General features: G+C 34.1%; 2 protein-coding genes across 2 annotated transcripts in view; one reads left to right on the top strand and one right to left on the bottom strand.

Annotated features, from left to right (window-relative positions):
- The first annotated feature begins 1,451 nt into the window (after positions 1–1,451).
- Positions 1,452–3,704, top strand: LOC116775150 (uncharacterized). Its single transcript, XM_061521230.1, has 9 exons — positions 1,452–1,496; positions 1,680–1,814; positions 1,915–1,980; positions 2,050–2,130; positions 2,210–2,336; positions 2,598–2,781; positions 2,850–3,023; positions 3,346–3,418; positions 3,491–3,704. Exons 1-9 carry the CDS (start codon positions 1,452–1,454, stop codon positions 3,668–3,670), a joined length of 1,065 nt encoding a protein of 354 aa, XP_061377214.1. The 3' UTR covers positions 3,671–3,704.
- Positions 3,705–3,812: 108 nt separating this feature from the next.
- Positions 3,813–20,145, bottom strand: part of LOC116771513 (thrombospondin type-1 domain-containing protein 7A-like) — a 48,133-nt gene continuing 31,800 nt past the window's right edge. The window contains exons 4-29 of the mRNA XM_032663387.2: positions 19,002–19,109; positions 17,650–17,795; positions 15,609–15,737; positions 15,045–15,238; positions 14,495–14,600; positions 13,894–14,102; positions 13,409–13,601; positions 13,061–13,215; positions 12,396–12,508; positions 12,120–12,229; positions 11,811–11,996; positions 11,381–11,525; positions 10,961–11,059; positions 10,774–10,874; positions 10,359–10,539; positions 9,950–10,111; positions 9,607–9,757; positions 9,030–9,183; positions 8,563–8,651; positions 8,215–8,357; positions 7,860–7,983; positions 7,388–7,561; positions 6,952–7,106; positions 6,604–6,716; positions 5,868–5,958; positions 3,813–5,663 (exon numbers count right to left, since the gene is read on the bottom strand). Coding sequence (XP_032519278.2) covers positions 5,621–5,663; positions 5,868–5,958; positions 6,604–6,716; positions 6,952–7,106; positions 7,388–7,561; positions 7,860–7,983; positions 8,215–8,357; positions 8,563–8,651; positions 9,030–9,183; positions 9,607–9,757; positions 9,950–10,111; positions 10,359–10,539; positions 10,774–10,874; positions 10,961–11,059; positions 11,381–11,525; positions 11,811–11,996; positions 12,120–12,229; positions 12,396–12,508; positions 13,061–13,215; positions 13,409–13,601; positions 13,894–14,102; positions 14,495–14,600; positions 15,045–15,238; positions 15,609–15,737; positions 17,650–17,795; positions 19,002–19,109 — 3,574 coding nt within the window. The 3' untranslated portion in view covers positions 3,813–5,620. The remainder of the gene's footprint in view (positions 5,664–5,867; positions 5,959–6,603; positions 6,717–6,951; positions 7,107–7,387; positions 7,562–7,859; positions 7,984–8,214; positions 8,358–8,562; positions 8,652–9,029; positions 9,184–9,606; positions 9,758–9,949; positions 10,112–10,358; positions 10,540–10,773; positions 10,875–10,960; positions 11,060–11,380; positions 11,526–11,810; positions 11,997–12,119; positions 12,230–12,395; positions 12,509–13,060; positions 13,216–13,408; positions 13,602–13,893; positions 14,103–14,494; positions 14,601–15,044; positions 15,239–15,608; positions 15,738–17,649; positions 17,796–19,001; positions 19,110–20,145) is intronic.

Genomic DNA, 20,145 nt, shown 5'->3' with positions numbered 1-20,145 from the left:
CTATGAAAAGCAACTTTTAGGTTAATTTAAATACCATCACTTCCTAAGATTATTTTAAGAATTACTCCTACGTTAATACGAGTGTGTTTTACTAATCCTTAGTATTCCGATAAATGTAATAATCTTAATGCTAGTCTCCTGAAATTCTTAACCTGGCAAACATCATATGAATTGGATTATTTTGAGGGTAATTACGTAAATTTATCTGTTCTCGGGTTTGGACTGGACACTATGGCTTCAGTGAATTCCATTTCGAATTTCGATACCTTGTTTCAGGTAAATTTTATAGAGATGTTTAATTTTATAATCCAGAAAGGTTTTTTAAATGTTGCTTGCTGATTAACACTCTTTCTTATGATACGTGAAAATGAAACGAAAGTAGTTTGTACTCGGCCTATGGCAGTAAAATGTTTGTATCGACATTGTAAGAAGGTTTATCAGTGTTGTGGCTTTTGTATTTTCTGTTTTTCAATTAATGTTATGGTGGTAATATATTTGGAATTCACGGCTAATATCTTCGACGGCTGTCATCTGCACAAATATGCAGGCTTCTACGATTATTATATATTATATATTACGATTATCGAGTGAGCATCAACTCCTTTTGAATTTTTACTCTCTGAACCTGGAGCCTGTTTTGCACAATTTCTAGTGAAAGCTTATTATTTTATAAATATTAGTTCAATTAGTATTCTTAGTCACTAATTTAACGATAATAAATACCTTAGTCTTTAAGCCTTTTTTGTCTTTTTCATTAAATTTTTCTATACTCATTACGGTATGAACTGTTTGTATGGAGTATAATTCTAGTAAATATATGAAAAGTTTCTTTAATAACATGTCGTTAGTAATGAGTTTTTTATGTAATAATTAATTACCCGGTGTGTTCTAGCTTCACAATGTTATATTGTAAATTTTGCTATAATGGACCTGGTGTTCGTGTCGTCATGAAGCCATAACGCGATTAATTCGAATAATATTTTTAATCAACGAACAGTTAGCTTAAAAGATTGTCAAGTGATTTAACAGCGTTTTTTGCTTAAAAGATAGACCAGAAAAAGATAGTTAATTTAATGTTTATTAATGTGATTATAATTCATTAATGTGAATATAAAAGTGTTCAATAGCATTTTGTTGCTATTAATTCGTGGTGTCTGTGGATATTTTGAAAACTTATAAGGTTTACAAATTGCTATACCTATCTAAAGAAAATAGAGAAAAAAAATTGCCATAAATGTAGTGACTTTTTGTTATGTTTCATGTTAATACATAGATCCATGAAATTAATTATTTGACTTTAAATTACTTCGGTACCATATCGTGTAGAGTTCCATTGTGTGGTGCTACATTAAGTGTCTTTTCTTTATGTTCTTTACACCCTTGAACCACTACCTGATGTAGAGAACCGAATAAATTATTTGTAGTTAAACATTTCAGTGTGCACTCTGGGTATGGGTTGTATCGGTAGTTCATCGCGTGTGGCTACATTGCCGTTAGTATGTAAATAGTTCAAGAACTATTAAATTGCATAATTGTGTATTCACTTGCTAAAGAAAACGTATAATTGGTTCAATATTAGTTAAAATGTTTCTTGATCTTGGAAATGTTAAGACTGAGATTTTGTATTTTTTAATAACACATTTATGGTTTTTTTAAATCCCTTGAAATGTATATTGTAGGAGAAAAATGAAACGGAAAAGGAGACGTTACTTGGTGCTATCGTGAGATTAGATAATGATATTGCTAAAAGTGAAAGGATGTATTCAGCACAGAGAGTCGGAGTGGTATCGGCAGAGCTTGAAAGCATTAGACAAGTACACATCTAGCTTTCATAGCGATTTAAGTTATACATTATTATTTTATTCGAAATGATCTTGCATTTGTTTTAAACTCTATAATTTCGTTACGTTTTAGGAATTGAAAGAGCTTGAAGGAACTCAGTTACCAGTTGGTGAATGTTATGCGAAGACAATGCACCAGGTTTGCTTAATTTTATATACCAATATATATAAATATATATGTTAAAAATATAACTTTAATGTTTTTCAGTTGTTTGTCACTTTAGATATTTATAAGCGTCCGATGGTAGCAGTTGAAAATGAAGATTTCATTGCTAATGTTAACAGAAAGGTGATTGAAATATTTCAGAATTATATAATTTTGTGTTTATATCATATTTATCAAAAAATAAATATAATTATCATTTAAGGAGATGCGAAAAATCGAATTTGATTTGCTGCGAAGACGTGAGAGGGAGCTTCAACACGAAAAAAATTCACTTCATATTGAACTGTCTAAACTACGTTCTTCATATGAAAGCCTCCAGGAGTTATTAGGTTGTAAATAACACATAAAATCAAGTTTAAATTAAAGCAGACATACACGATAGCTGTTTACTAGTCATTTTTTTTTGTCGGAATAGGTACACCACAAGTGTCTGTATATAACTGTATTATAATAATTAATAACTATAATACGTGAGAACTCTCATCAGTTTTAAATAATCATCTTACTAATATTGTTTTATATTGGTGTTCTAAAATAAGGGCTTATTAACATTGTATTTTAAGACTATTAAATTATTATATACTTTTTAGCATGTGTTCAAAGCGAAGATCAATTGGAAAAATCTTTGCATAATAAATACGAGGGAGCACGAGCTCTCCGCGACTCGCTCGGCGCAATCAGCGTAAGATTGCTGGCAGCGGCAGAATACCTCAAAGCAGCGCTTCGACATCTAGACGTCGCCCTTCCAGCCTGGAAACTTGCTTCTATGGGCAAGTAAGCGAATATAATATGTACATAATTTTTCGATGTCTTCAGTTTATATATACGTTTTTTGTTGTCAGAAGTGGCATAGAGCGTACTTCTTCATGTTCTGACGCGTGCTCATGCCTTACCCGCGCACGTTGTGACGAGAGATGCGCGCGCCGCGTGCTCGCCGCTTACTCAGCGCCTCGTGCCTCCCGCGAAATGCGACTAGCTCTAGACTATGCCTTCACGGACACTATACATGATCATAGGTTATATAAACAATCTTTTTACTTGTTAGGAAATGTATTGAGTTCTTGTTATAATCCTCACATTAATTCTTTTAAACTCCTGAGTTATGTGAATGGTATGATTTGGAAAGCGCGATTAACAAGGCGCCAGATTTCGTCAGATCTTCAGCTCACGTATCCCAAGAACTTAGCAGCATAACAGCGACGACTATACCATATTCAGAACTCAATGATACATTGCCCTCGGGCGTCCTTTGGAATATTCGTCAGTGCCCATTTAAAGATATTTGAAAAAATATATATTATATATATTTTTCGTAATGAAGGCGAAATATGTTTTCAGATACAAAAAGACAACTGAAATATTTCATCAATTTAAAGATGCTCTCGTGCAGTTCCTCAATAATATACATCAGGTAACTTAATTCCGAGATCAGAATTAACAAGTTATTGTATGTAGGTACTTTAGATAGATTTCTTATTTTCAGGTTCTTCTCAACAGTATTGAGAATCTGGAAGATGCTGAGAAAAATTTAACGGAATATAGAAATCAATTAAGATCGCACAGAGCTAAAGCAATCTTAAAAATGGGTTTAGCTGAATTATCATATGATCCAGTCAACTTAAAATCGTTGAAAAAACGTAATAAAATGTTAAAGGAAACGTAATTCACAGTTCATTATACACTTACTCATAATTACAAAAAAAATAATGACATATAGAATATATATATATATATATAAATATATATATATTCTCGTTCAGGTGAAATAACTAGCAGGATAGTTAATTTGTAATAAAAGTCCCATATATGTAAAACACAATCAAATTTTATTAAATATCAAATATGGTATTGTCTAACACGATTCCTTAACTATCATGTTTCACATCAATATCATAATATACTGACATAATTATAATACGGTTACACATCGTAAGAACGTAGGTACAGATGAAGAAGACGATACGCTTACTCCAAGCTTACATCACACTGCTTACCGCGCGTGAAAGGTCTCCATTCGTAAATCCTCTCGCTGTATTATTAACGACGTTTTTGGAATGTCAAACGTTAGACGCTTCATACGCAGTGTGACGCAAACTCGTGCTAAACATACACGAACGAAATAAGAAGTACAGATATTAGCAGTTACAATAAAAAGTTACAATATAGTCATAGAATATAAAAGATTTAATTCTATATTGTCATGAAGGAACAAGGTGTAGATGTAAATATGAGTAAGAAAAATAGCAATCAATTATAAATAGTATAGAAACTAAACTATAAATGTGATTGTTTATGAAGAGAGTTTAAAGAAACACTACGCAAGAAAGTAGTAGTACGCAAGAAAGAACACACTCACCTATATACTTGACACGATACATGGCTTAAATGCAAAATCTACTAAACGTGTTATACATGATTACAATCAAATATCATGGGTTATGTTAGCGCTTAAAATCTATAATAATGTTTAGTTTTGTGCGCCAAAGCTCTAAGAGTTTCAGATGACTTTCAAGCGTTGTTAGTATACCGCCTGCTGTGGGCTAGAGAAGAACCACAGCAGTTGAACTACGAAGAGATATATTGATATGTGATATGATGTGTCTCGTCTATTTGGTCGCTACTTATTAGCCTTGCGTTCATATCCGACAGTTCTTCTATTCTTTCGAAACAAAATCGTCTTATAACATAATATCAAAACAAATAAATGTTGTAAATAAAAAAATCCAAAGGCTTTAAAGAATAAATATTGGTGCAAAAAATTCTTTGTTTATTACTATAGCAAATGTAGTATCAAAATTTAATTTCCTTTTAAATAACAAAAACAAAATAATACACTTTAAACACCATATCAAAATAATTGTCACAAGTCTCTTTCGTAATATAAGTAGAATAGATTTATGCACACGTTTTAACGGGAAACCAGTCAACGTCCGAAGTTTTATCATTCTAATAACGCTTAAGGCTTTGTTTCTATTAAAGAAATGCGAGGTAGTTGTAGCCAGACGAACGGTTTACTTTATTTTGAAAGTAATAATAATAAATTCAATACTTTCGGAATAAAGTATACCTTCAAATGTAAATCTGTCAGCTCATCCTCGCACAACTCTGATATAAACGCAACCTTACCCTCAATTCTAAGCTAAGTACGACAACTCCTAAGCCACCTTCGTAGCTACAGCTCTTAATATTGTCAAACCGAAAGCCCGTACAAATCATGGCTAAATGTACGGTGACATATAAATCGTCTAAATTAGCATTTTCATATACGTCGTAAAAACATGGAAGCACTCTTGCGGACAGACTGTTTGCTGGCTGTGATGTTGAAGTACTAGAACACCGATTACGATAGTTAATACTATGATATGATACGGTTACAGATTCAATTATATAAGAAGGAACGATAAATGAGCAGAAACTTTTATTATAATTGATGTCACACATCGCTAAACACGTGGAAACAAAACTTAATCATCAAACAACAGCGACAACAAAACAACAGAAACGAAACAACAATGGAATGTCAAATTGGAGAATGTAACATAATCCAAGTCTAATCCAAGATAACTCCGAAACACTTTCTCTTTACAACTGAATGCAAACATTTTCCAGCTGTTTACACTTTAGTGATGCTCTTCATTTTTCTGCTTCTGATGCATCTGAAATATTACTTGAGTCAGTCAGTCAATTTTTTGAGTCTAGTTTGTCATTCTTAAGAGAGATGACATAAATGTTACAAGAGTCATAATTAAGGTTGGTGAAGACTTAATAAAGATCCAAAAATGTATTAAACGTGAAGTCTTTCAGTGCTATTGTTGACGAATTGAAATCATATAAACATTTGTTAATATTTTATTGAATACCTTAGAAGTCCACGATAGAGCATGAACGCGCCATACAAGCTGAGTATTATGGTCGCAGTCCACACTACCGCCAACACTGAAGTACTTCCCTCTGTAAAAATTAAACATAAGGTATACAAGCGTTTAGATATATTAGATTAGAAATCAAGCAAAATGTAAAAAAAATATCCACATCTTTTTAAAAATTTAAATACACATTATGAATTTGGCAATAGCTTTTGACAGCGAATTCGTCCGCGAGTATTTCAGTAAGAAGTTAAGAGACAAGAGTATAATATTTTAAGATAATAAATACACCAAACAGGCGGCGGTATCTATTGTCTACGTCATTTGTCTTCATACAATACAATTGTTATACCTTGATATAACTAATGTGTGATATTTCGATAAATTATAGCCTATATCTTTTTGTAATGTCTAAGTTATATTATTGTAAATTTTCATCCAAAATCGTTTAGTAGTTTTATCGCTACCTAGCAACAAATATGGATAAACATATATACAACCATCCATTCTCAGAATTTTTACGTTTAGAATATTAGTACAACAAAAAATTCTACTTTTCCGTCTATAATTTAAATCGGAGATTCTAATCTAGATCCTTATACATAAGTCAGTGACGCACATTCAAATAATCATATATGATTACATTTTGTAGAGTCCTGTGAATTATCATATAATTATATTATAAATATAAAATAAACAATAATCTAGTTTCAATGACAATAACAGTAACCTATATATCCGTCATGGTAGTGTTCTGAAAGCCAGGCGCCTCGCGTTCCGTCACCACCAGCTGTCACCTCCGAAGCCTCCTCCGTGCAGTTGGACCACTCGATTGTTATGTATCTAGGAATACGTTTCACGTAATTTGAATGAATGATAGAGAAAGTTACATGCTGTCTGTGTGTTGAGACCCTGGTGATATATTTGATTGTTATGGTAAGACGGTATATAGGTGAAGAATTTTATAAAACCTATGTTTTTTATATATATTTAAAACTTAAATTCAACAGTAAATTTAAATAAATTAATGTTAGTTAGATACTTTTCATGCGAACACTATGTAAGTCAATTTGTCCACCTGGAGGATGTTCTGCAGGCTCTTCGGGGTGGTACCAGTAGTGTACGTGTCCTCGAACGTGCCCCACCACGGCAGCCGCCCCAAGCGCCCCACGGACCCGGCTGCCCCAGCTCAGATTCCTGGCATCCACACTCGACTTCACACTCCTCGTCCTCCTATACAAATCTCGCTCATAGTATACTTAGTCCAATTAAAAACCATATAAAGAAGTTCAGAAGACTATTGAAAACGACTTTGGAGAAATAAAGTATTTGAAACTGGTCGCCTTTTTATACTCAGAGGCAAACGAGATCACTAGAATCAAAGCATTTGCGTTATTGAGTGCATTATAAATATGTACAAATATTTGCATAACCTTGAAACTGGACCCCGTAACAAACTAAAATATTACGCTTTCAAGACAATAATTGTGACGATAGGTCGTTAAGTTTTAAACCTGATGATGCATTGGCGGTGTAACGATGCGTCCCGGTAGAGCGGAGGCACATCTCCAGGGTTGTAAGAAGGCTCCTGATGACGGTTCATCGTTGATGCTAGTCAGTTCACATCTTGCATGAGATAACTTCACTCCCCATCCGCATGCATTATCAGCTTCTTCTCCTGATGACGTCTGAATGAAATTTTATTTAGATTTACACAAGAAGTCCTTATTTATATTAGAAACAATTATACTTTATAAATATAAGAGATTTTTTTTTGTGCTGTGAACAAAATTTATGATTTTCCAAAACGACTGAATTAAAAATACAAATTTAAAATTAATTATTGCAATGTTGTATGAATTTTAAAATTATTTAATCGGAAACTATATTCTTTCAGATTAAGAAATCACTTCTACTGTTTAGTGTTAAATTTAGAAGAATATCTTTTTGCTTATTAAAAGTATTACTAAATATCTAAACACTGACTTGTACATGACATCCTAATAGCGGTCTAGCGACGAGTCTCAAGCATGGTTCTCGCGGGCAGGGAGCTCGTTGCTCAGTGGGAGGGCACGCGCGACCCGGCCATACAGCCGCCGTCAAGTGTTGACTAGAAAAAGATTTATCACATTATATTTAACAAATAGAAGGGATGCAGAATCAATAAACTTGAAAAGTTTGATGTATTTTAAAATGATTACCAAAATATGACTTAAATAATAGAAAGTAGGTATTTCACTTTGAGATTATAGTTCATCTAAATGTTATTGGTTTAAGTTTATTTTCAAGATGGCAATCTTTGAATTTATACTTTATTTTTTAAATATACAAGATCATATACCGTATCCGTCTCATGTGGCGTGCTGTGACTGCGTCCCCACAGGAGCAGGCGGAGGCGTCCCAAGGTCCCCACTCTCCAACCTCACAGTCTACGCCACATGGAACGTAGCACCATGACTCCCGAGCCTCGGATGCCGTTGCGTTCTAATATTGTTTTTCAATTAATTGTAAAGCAATATTGTAGCTTCGTAGCATAAAGCTACGATCGTAGTATACCAGCTACGAATGTAGCTTTATAATTACGAACGTAGCGTACAAGCTACGAGAGAAGTTATGTCGTTGATTTAATTCTACAATATATTGTCAAAAAAATAAATTACTCTGAAATGATTTAATTTCCAGCTCTTACCGGACAGAATGAATCATTTACGAAAACACCATCGCTGCGAAGGCAACGTACAGCTCTTCTTTTTGTTCCTTCCCCACACGGAGACCCACCTAAGGATTTTTGAATAAATATATATTTTAGCTGATAAAATATTATGAAAAGAAATAAAAAGTTTATTTGTGTTAGTAACCAAATTTTAGACTTTTTCTCAAACATTTACGTTCTTCTTTTTTAATCAGCATTCATTATTATGCATATAAAGGCTTCCGTACATACATACAAATTTACGTTGTTTTATGAAATAAATTTCAATAAAACTCTGTATCCAGTCAGAAAAAATATAATATTTTGATTAAATTTAGTAATTTCAAAACGATATCCGTAAAAAGATAAACTCCTTAAAAAAAACATTATATGTACATATATATATATGTATTATGAATTCATTTTATTAGAATTTTAACGTTGTAGGGAACAATATTCCATACCCAGCGGTTGACAGTCATCCCAGGGTGCCACGTGCCAGGAGTAGGCGTGTGGTGAACAAGGCTCCGCAGCCACCAGGTGAGGGCAGGCAGTCCCGCCCTCAGCAGCCGCGCGGAGAACCACACGAGTCCTATCACGACGACCGCCCCATTTCGTCTGATCATAAAAATTACTTTCATACACATTTTAGAATATTATTATTTACAAGTATTACATTATATGTCGCAGTCTATAGGAGTACCATCTACAAAGAAGTGTAGTCGCTCATTTTTACCAAGTACCGAATTCAGGAGTTTGGTTTGTTAATGAAACGTGTTTTAGATTAAATCTTCATACGTTTGTATGAATATTTATCTTAATTTTCATATAACTCGAATTATATAATGCGAATTATATGAAAACTAGAGAATCACATTTATAGATGTCAAATTTCTTGTATTAAAAAGCCTGTTCGTGTTTTGTGTATTTTTAATATGTTATAATCAATGATCACTTCTCTCATTCCTAAATAAATAAACAAACCAAAATATTTTTTTATAGTTACAGTTCGCAGATTTAATGATCGTTGTATTTATGTACCTGTTCACATGGACTCCAGTCTGACCAAGAGCTGACAACACAGTCAGAAGGGCACGGAGCCCGACATGTCGCATCGCGAGAGGGCGCAGGACCAGCGCCGGCCGCCTCACACTGTGTGTCCTCCAATTTATTCCCATCCGCATCTATGCACCTACAAGTGTCGCAGAATGACTTTAATAGTGACAATGCCAAAGGGGTTGCAATTATTGTTTATGGTTATATATTTTGTATGAAATTTTGGATTAATTAATTTAGAAGTAATTTTCGTAATAGACAAAATTGGAACTAAATTACTATCCTTGTAATAATTGGCAGTCGTGAAATTTCGTTCTATTGGACTTACATAACAGTCCTATTGATAATGGCTCGTCCACACAGAGCTCGTCTCGGAGCGCACACAGACCACTCGCCCAGTATCCATCGTGGCTCAGTCACAACGCACGTAGAGCGCTGCAATGTGGCGCCACATTCACGACCACCAGCCGAACCTTCCTCTATTACTTCCCTATATGAGACCACGTTTTATTTATCATTTATATCAAAACATTTAAAATTTAACATGGCAAAGAAGTTTACGGCTCGCCTGATGTCAAGCGGTTACTCCAGCCTAAGGAGATCTACAATATCAGAACACTCCTAGAACATCCCCAAACAAAATATCATATAGAAATAATTAATTTAAATATAGCACGCGTAATTATCACTGTCCAGTCAAGAGACGGGAGACATTTAATAAGATAACAGCCATATACCTGGTGCGGAACCTGAAAGCAGCTCTGGAACCCGGCTCAGCAGCACACGGTCCCCAGGCAGCCCACGCCCCGACCGCACAGTCCCTCGCACACCGCACGCTACATGCACCGCGTAATAAAGATGTGAATTCCTCATCATATGTGAAGCCGTCTGTTGCTGCTTCACGAACGCGACGTGGTCCTAGAAATATTATCAAGTCCTACTAACAAAATACTATCCTCATGGTTTATCCATTTCCTAGAATAAGAAGAATGACTGATTGGTTTAGCAACTATTCATAGGAAATTTCATCATGAAGAAATCTCCTGAATTTACAAGTATTTTGATTATGAAACACATAAGAAATCAGAATCATGTTTAAAGGGCGAAAAAAAACTGGTTTATATCATTATTTGATTGAAGAATAATTCCTACCTGTAAGGGGATGGTATTTTCTACAAACATCCATGGGTACATCACGTCTTCCAACTAAACAACGAGCTGCCCGCAGTGATCTCCCTTCACCGCATTCAATTCTAAACCATCAATTATAAATATATTTTTAAAATATTGCACTCAGTAAATTAAGCTTTAGTTTTTGTATTGTTTTAGTAATAATCACCCAGGTGGAAGAATACAGTCTGAATCAGCGGGTAACAGTTCCAATGAGACATTCTTGCAGACGCATGAGGGTACGTCGGGGTCAGAGGCATCCAAGTATCTAAAACATTCACAGACCTTTGTCTACATCTACAATATATTACACAGTATTTTTTTTAATATTTATAATCTCAGAATATTAGTAAATATATTTGTAAACAATAAATACCCAACTAATTTTGTTTCATATCACGTTTAAGCTTACGAAAATCTTTTTCACATTCCCTATTACCATCAATGATTTTGGCAGACAATTTTGGTGCTGTGCATATTACATTAAATAATCAGAACTAAGCACTTAAGTTTTTTTAATTACTGAAGATTTATAGAAGTTTTTCGTCATAAAAAATGCAAAATAAGTTTATATCTGAGTTTCACTAACTTTAGGGGATCTGAACATATGATATCACAAGTGAGTGGTACGATGGTGTCGCATGTGACGCTGCAGGCTGCTGCAGCGGGCGGCACCCGGGCACCAGCACATGCGCCGGCCTCGACGCGGTGAGAGTCCGAGCCGCACCAGATACCTTACACATTAGTAAGGCTTTCAAAGATACTTCGCAAAATTCGATAAAAAAAGTACTTCAAAACTGAAAAAGTTTATTTGAGACGTGGGAATTTAGTCTCTATTTCATGCGATTGAAGTGATCGAACACATAATATGCTGATTTCTATTCCTTTATGAAAATAGTGTGTTTGTTTTTATGACCTATAGAATATTTAAATATAACAAATATTTTATACAAAAATCATAAAGTATGATTATTCAAGTTGGTTTCTCCAAAGGTGGTATTGAGATCATGTGAACTTACTTCTAATCCTATAGCCAACTCCACAGCGTTGTCCTGGCGGTAATCTACAGGTACTCCACTCCCCGGCGACCCAGACAGCCTCACGGGAACGACACGACCTCGAAACGGGACAGTCGCGTGTCTCCTGCAACGGACCGCAGTTCGGACCACCTCGGACGGTGCGAACGCGGACCTGCTTACCAGGGTCTAGAGGCATATACACAATTATATATATATATAAAGATCTAGTAATGTAGTATTACGTGTCTTTTAAATTAATGGAATGCAGTTAAGAGCGTGTATATGATAAGTCTATGTATAAAAGTTTACCACAAGTATCAGGACATGGAGACCAGGGCATCCAAGCTTCAACCCTGCAACCTCGACGACATCTTACAGTACACGCCCGACGGGACGCTGGGCGACGTAATGGAGCACATCTATTACAAGATGAGTAAAGCGATTATGATATTAAATAAAAATAATTTATGAGATTTTTTTTCATAGACAGAAATATTCTACTGTCATATTATTGTATTTTAATAATTTTCATTTTTATTAAAAACCTACATTGATATAGATATTGTAGTAAGTAATGTAACTCACAGAGCTTCTCTGACAACGTCAGCATTATTCTGAACACACATAACGTCTCTGCTCATTTCACCTTCTTCAATACAAGGTTCTTCGTCATCGCTTTCATTGAACGGTTCATTATCCTGCAATAGGATATTGTTAGTACAATTTGTAATGTAAATTCTATTAACCTAAATAAAATGAAGAAAAATAAATACGAACAGTGTTAAAGTTACAAGTTTGGTAGAAATTTAAAATCGATTATATTGTTATGAACATATGTATATATCATAAGCAGAGAAGATAAGATTGTAAGATAGATTTCGTCATGAATTCATATGATCATATCATAACGTTCTTGTGTCGAAATAACTGTAAAGAAACAGGGGAAAGGAAAGAAAAGAAATAGAGCCAAAGTAAAAGAGGTAAAAGACAGGTTGAATGGTAGTATAGGAGAGACGATGAGAATAAAAATTTTATAACGACATGATAAGAAGCAAAAGACGTGCACAGAACATGCTATATTGCCTAAAAAATTTAGGATCAGGAAAGGAGTTGCATACCACAGGATTGGAACGCAAATCTTCTGAGAAAACACATTGTTATTCTTTTTGCACTTAGAACATAGAGATGTGTAGTCTGTACTATTAGTTTGAATAGGAAACCAAACACAATAAAGACTTTTTAATAGGTACCAGAAGATCTGTGTAATTGGTAGCCGGTATGAAATCTTGCCGGCGACGCTCACAAGGTCCCCAAGGCGTTGCAAGCCAGGAATAAGTGGCACAAGCGTGGGTGTTGCATGTCTCGTTTTGAATCAGTTGGTCTTCAGATGGGCAGGGCCAGCCATCTAATAAATACATATATAGAGTAAAATGATATCAAATATATTCATCTATTTATTATAGAGAGAACCATAAACTTTGATTTATTTATAGCGATGACATAAGGCTGTAAGAATTTCCTTTTAAAAGTGATACTTTGTTAGCGTGAGGGATTAAGTATATATATATTGTTCTGTGTTATGACCCAAAGAATCTTACTTGGTGCAGCGTGGGCAAGTATATGTCTGCGTCTAGTACGCGTGGGTCGTGCATGTCCGGGGGCGACGCAACTCGCTGAACAAGGTGACCACTCCGCCCATGCAGACACTACACAGTCTCCCGGACAAGCGATACGACATCGTTCACTGCGTGGTGGAGCGCCAGTGTTACACCACGCTCGTTGAGCTTCCTTCTAGATGAGATAGGAAGAGTAATATTATAGCTTTTCTGACAAATTCGACCTACGACGTCCTTTTTAGTTCCATGTCGGAGAAAAAGTGTTTATGAACGAATAACAATACAAACAGCTGAAAAGGTCCGGGCTTTTTCCTCAAGAGCGGTCGGTTTTCATATGTTTAATTGCATGACACTTTTAAATAATATAATTTGATATTCGCGTTTTGTTTGTTGTTTGCAAATTATTTTGTGGGCAACATCGAGTATACTATGAGCTACATACGTAATAGTCTTTTCAATATACTTACTCCATCGTGTCCCATGCATCTAAGTTCTCTGGTACGTCGGCCTGGTCCGCAACTAGTATGGGGTTGAGTCAATACACAGGGGCCCCACGGCAGTGCTTTCCACGCAGCACATCTTGGTGTAGTGCAAGTGCGTTTTTCTTCTAGAGGAGGACATGGCGCCCCTCCACCGGATGCTGCTGCTGTTACTCTTCGACGACGTACGCTGTACCCTATACATAGTATTTTTGTTACTTGTGCATTCTATTCTCCGTAGTGTTTACAGGTCTAGCGTCTAGTGTCTACGGCACCTGCCGTAGCTCTCAGGTTTGAACACGTTCTTTGCAAATTTGTTTATGATAAAAGATTATTTTTGATCCGCTTTCTTAGAGGAAGAAAATATATTGAGGAGAGTATAAAATTTTCGAAGCTTTTGTAAAATTTTTAACTTCGTGATTAGTGATGTTTTTAACCAAATTTAATGTTTTAATTAAAGTTCACAGTTAAGCAATGACCCATTATTTAAATTTTTATTTTTCTTTTTTACTACTTTTTTTTGCTATTATTGTACAAACATTTTATATCTCCCAAAGACATATGCATTGTGGTCACTATAGTTTCCTACCAGTAGTTGTGAGTTGTTGTACTGGGTAAAGAGGACATCCGTCAGTAGGCTGACAGGCACCCCATTCACTCCATTCTCCAACTTCACAATCACGTGGGCAAGGTACCTAAGAAAATTATAAGTATTCAAACACTTTATTCATAGTAAAAATAATTCAATTGGTCGAGAACAAATCATTTACATTTTTAATTTAAAAAAAATCTATATTTTATAGTGACGATGAATTTCATTTCATTTATCTATTCAGCATCTATTGCACTTCAAATCTGGTTTTATCAACTCAAATAACAATCACGGTTTATAAGAATCACGTAAAAAGCATAATACTCACGGAAAATTTTAAAGTTGTTGTTTCAGCAGTTTTTTAAGGGTAAAAAATAACACGCTAGCCATTTTATGCAATTAATAAAAGGTATTGATCTTTTTTCTCTAAAGGGGTGGTAATATTTCGAGAATGAATTTCTATACATTTTATGTATTCAGTTGACTACATTTAGACTTCATATTGTTTTCTGCTATGTCCATAAAAAATATAGGTTGTTCAAATAACCTCGCAAGGTTGCACGAGTGTGGGCATAACTGCATGAGCACACTGCGCGTCGTGCAACGCTCGCCCGTCTGCCCGGACGCAGGTCGCAGCACGTCGCTGCACTCCGCCCCCACAGCTTGACTGCTCGCTTTCGTCACTCTCGTCATCCTCGTCGTAAATCGCGTCATTGTCATCCGCGTCATCGTCATCATCAGCTGATTGATTGCATTTTTTGATCAATATTACCACAAAGTCATATAATAAAACAAAGTCAGCTTTCATACAATCAGTGTGTCCAAAACAGTGAGAGGAAGAATTAATAATTATTTTTTAATCTAATAATTGATAAAAATGTGGTAACGATTAAACATATCAACATATACATGCTATTCGAGCCGTAAGTTTTTAGAGGGACTTTATAAAAATGATTTTCTCCAGGTGATAAATGAATTATTTTGTAATAAAATGCCAATCAATGAACTAATAACTTGAATGGGATTGAAATGCATGTGGTTTGATGTAGGTTAAATAATAAACAAATATGCGACTATATTATAACGATATACAATAATGTTTATATCTAACTTGGTGCAGCAGTGGCCGCTTGTTCCACAGCAACACGGCATGGTCCCCAAGGACCCGGAGTCCAATGTGCCGTAGTCTCCAAAACAGTAGGTCGTACTTCTTCAACCACGTCGCATTCTTTGCCTCCGCCTTCAAAATAAAGATATTGGTGCAACGCAATGAATTAGATTTTCATAACTTAAAAGAATATCAACTCATTAAAAGACATTTTATAAATTGCGACATTGGAATATTGCTACGTGCATTATATGCATATATGATATAGCTGTTTTAAACTGTTGTAATTACGAAGTATGTCTTTCAACGCAAAGCAGGACTTCATCAGGAATTTTTTTTTACCTAAACAATTTTTTTCGGATTGTTAAAATGATGATATAAAAAAGTATAACGAAATATTCAAAAAATTTAATAATGTACGCGGGGTTTGAAACTACTGTATCGAGGAAATGCAATCTTCTTTCAAAAAGCATCTGTAACTCAATCTTGAGTCGACTTCCTCGAGTACAGTTGAGTCTTACAATGAGCGACCAGAAAAAAACGATTTAAACATCTTTGGCGTATAGAAGGTTGATATTGCTTTTAAAATTTATGAATCCGTCTATTCTAGTTTAGCTACGAGTTCTAGTAACGACTTAAATAGAATATCGATAGTTTTCACCTATCCATTAGTGAAAAAGGGTTCTAATTGATTCCATGATTAAAATATTTAAAAACATAATATCCAACGTAATTAAGTTCATCTCTATTGTTTAATATTTTAATAATATTATTTAAAGTGGGACTATTTTTCTATTTCGTATCTGTGAAATTGCAATTGCATAGTGATGAGATGGGAAGGAACTTTGTAGTATATATATTGATATTTTGCTTCACTTTTGATGCTGCTCTTATTTTCATAGACTGCAGAATATACCGGATTTTATATACTCGTATATCTGATTTGAAACTTATACTCTAGAAAATGGATCTAGGATCTTAGCTGGGATTGCATGTGGATGTTTTTGGTTGTGATGAGAATATTCTGGTTATGAAGGCAAGAACGTTGACTATAAATGTACTAAAGCTGGCTCTATGTGATTTAGCTTATTGTAAACTAACTTAATTACGTATTGCTGTTATCATATACAGGAAAACAATAATGATTATATTATATATGACTGAATGATATTCAAGATATATCTGACTGTTAATATTATTTAACTGTTTGCTGTATTTCCGAAGAATACGATTTGGGAAAACATCGCTATACATAAATAAATAAGCGTATTCTCGGAAAGCTTTATTTGACAAACATCGGGATGTTGGAGTGTCTCAGTTTGTATAGTTATTGCCTGGATTTTCTCTTTTTGGTGTCCTAAATAACATTTTATAATATAAATTTTACAATAACCAAGTAGGTTTATATAAAATTTTTAAGATAATACACAAACCATAAAAAATGTGTGGATCGAACTTACAACCTCTTAGTTTTTGGATAACGGTTAAAATTATCTTTTATTTTTCACTCCCCCAGAAATAGAGCGTAAACTAATTAAGATAAGAATTTTAAAAGATTTATCTAGACTTAATGAATGGTTGGAATGACCCAATTATTTTTAGTTTTCTTCTGTTTCATCGTATTTTTCAGTTTTATTATGTGACATCGTGTCTTATCGTTTCCAGGAACGCGGTCTACAGCTTACTTCATTCATTAACTCATTGACATCTTGTACAGAATATATGGGATATGGATGTATTTCACTTTATGAGGTTATTCAAATAAATGCCTATGAATAATATTAGTTTTGATTCCGCTTCTGAGCAGAATCGAGCAAAGTAAATAAAATTAAAGCATTTTCGTTTTGTTGATATTATTTTTGCGCCATCAGCAGGAAAAATTGATGATTAAAAATGTATTGTTATGTGAAAATGGTTTTATTTTCCAATAAACTTAAACAGTACCATCAATTTATTTGCTTTAAGTCAAAATGTACTCGCAAATAGTGTACTAAAAGATTATTGAATATTTAAGAATAATTTTTCTTGCTGTAAATACACTGACCTTGTGACAGTCTTCGTAAACGTCTTGTTCTTACTAGAGCTCCATCAGATCTTGGTCGCCATGGCAACCACTCAGCCAAGGAACAGTCCTCACGCATCACGCACACGCGAGTTGTGCCGATGTTTGCTATGGCAATCCCGCAGTACCTAGAAATAGTACATATCTAAGAAATCTATTATGAATAAAACTCAGTTTTACGGATACTTTGCGTTTTTTTAAATTTTATATGTAAATAATCACAACGTCTCGATTCCTTTACAGCAACCGTGATATCCGGTTCCATAATAATATTTTTTACTTCTTAAATCTTTAATACGTTGTAGTAACCAGTACTCATGTTGATAGAATACAGACAATAAGTTGAAATAGTAGAGCGTTTAATTAATTCTCATAGAACATGATGGTGAATAAAATAAAGAAACGAGAAGGTTTCTTTGCACAAAGGCGTCAAAGTGAATATAAGTCTTTTAAAAGTATATGTGTAATAATATACATGAAAAGTATAGCTAAAATGAATCGAGACTGAATTTCACAATTACATCTGTTTAAACATTGTGCTCAGAATGAGATCATCTCTTACAAAATACAACGTTGTTCGTAATAGTGCTATGAAAAAGGGATAGAAGTGGCAATCAATCAATATCCCTCGGCGAGGATACTTCAGGAGAAATGTCACTTAAAATGCAAGAGAGGGACGTGCTTACCTGTTTAGTAAGCGTTCACGTGAATTTTAAACATTTACACATATTCTCTGAGACATCTTTGTAATCTTAACAGCGTGGGTTTAAATATATCAACACATTCACTCACTGTATATCTTATAACTGATAGATATTCTACTTCAACACCTCTTTGGAATAACTAAGCTTTATTGCGATAAAACTGGGATATTTGTTTTCTCAGAAGGGACGGTTCACTTAAAACTTTAACCATCCATGGGGCTGAACTTCGAATGGTAAAGTTTGATAGTTTGGCTTCCGAGTGGTGAGATAGTCATAAATAAAGCCATTAGAATGACAGAACCAATAAGTTCATTATCTCATGCGGAAAGTATAATTATAAAGTAATAATCACTTTTATATTCTTTTTTGTTAAAATATTATTATGAAGCTATAATATCTTCGTGTCTGAAACTCAATATAAATGTCTGTGTTATTGCAGTAGCTTAATATGATTTAATCGGTTCGGTAGACTTTGCAAGGTTAAGCTAAGAACACTATACATCACAGATTATATGCATTTTAACTAGTAGTAGAATATCCATACAAAAACAATAACAAACAATGTACATTGAGCAATATAGAATTTATTTGAATTGAAATAATTTATTTTTCTCTTTGTTAAACACTCACAGAGCTTCTACAAATCTGCCATCTTTTCTCCGACATTGCACTTGACGTCTCTGAAGTCCCAGACGTGGAGTGTGCACCAGAGAATCGGATTCCAGACGAGCGTTATATCTACAAGAAATAGTGAGTTGAGATAACTTATAATTGTATACTCTACTGTTAATAAATGATGGGAATAATTGAGAGTTAATTCAGATACATATTTCTGTGCAATGCTCCTGACTGAGTTCGCTTGATGAATTCTGTGATTTTGTAAAAATTAATAACTATAACGACCTATAACTATATAAAAAAGACACAATGTGGCTTTGATAACCATTCTATTTTTTATTAAGTAATTTCAATTTTTAAATGTTAAGATCAAATTTAGATCGCCTATAAAAATCTCGCTTAGAATTATTACTTATTTGGGTTTAGTATCACTTCACATGGATTACCGTGGAAGTTCATTAAAACAATTGTTAGGACTTATTAGTTTCAGAGTTAAGGAATTAATTTTTGTTTTCTGTGAACTCATTTATTTGATCCCCTCGTCTGGGAGATTTAAATAAATTAAAAGTTAAAAACTCCTTTTTAGAAACCAAAATTTTATTTGAATGCGCTATAACGGAACCTTTAAAACATCGAACATTAACAATGTACGTTAAAGGTTGTCCTCAAATTTAATTGTGTAGATAAACAAAATTGTATATAGTACAAATCACATTAAATATAATTGGACTTATTTCGTATATTCTCAGCGAGTCATTTAATTTGATCCGCGTATTATAAGGGTGCATCAAAAATAACTAGCCCGAGATTATGAGTACACCTCCATGTTGGACTAAGAATGACACTACAAAGTTACTATGTATTCTCATCCAATTGCTAAACAAAATGTCATTTAAATCTGTTAAAGACTTCGGTTTAAATGAACGCTTGAAGGTGTCTGGTCAAAATCTTATTCGCAAAATTTCACTCAAATAAACATGCATGCATTGTGAGTTGAATAAAACGTTGTAAAAATAACTGTGCCGCCAGACTTTCATAGATGACGTTTAAAGTTGTCGACGAGTTACATTGTAATCGTTTGAGGACAACTTTAATTTTCAATTGAAAATTTAACTACGAATATGTCTGTAGGACATTGTTATTTAAATAAAAACCT

This window comes from Danaus plexippus, chromosome 8 (assembly GCF_018135715.1).
Source record: "Danaus plexippus chromosome 8, MEX_DaPlex, whole genome shotgun sequence".
NCBI classification, from domain to species: Eukaryota; Metazoa; Arthropoda; class Insecta; order Lepidoptera; family Nymphalidae; genus Danaus; species Danaus plexippus.
This window is presented reverse-complemented; position numbering and strand designations above follow the sequence as displayed.

Coding starts and splice junctions, on each gene's coding strand:
- LOC116775150 (XM_061521230.1), top strand. CDS start 1,452: ATGGGTTGTATCGGTAGTTCATCGCGTGTGGCTACATTGCCGTTA. Junction 1,981..2,049: donor ATGCGAAGACAATGCACCAG/GTTTGCTTAATT, acceptor AATGTTTTTCAG/TTGTTTGTCACTTTAGATAT. Junction 3,419..3,490: donor TCCTCAATAATATACATCAG/GTAACTTAATTC, acceptor TCTTATTTTCAG/GTTCTTCTCAACAGTATTGA.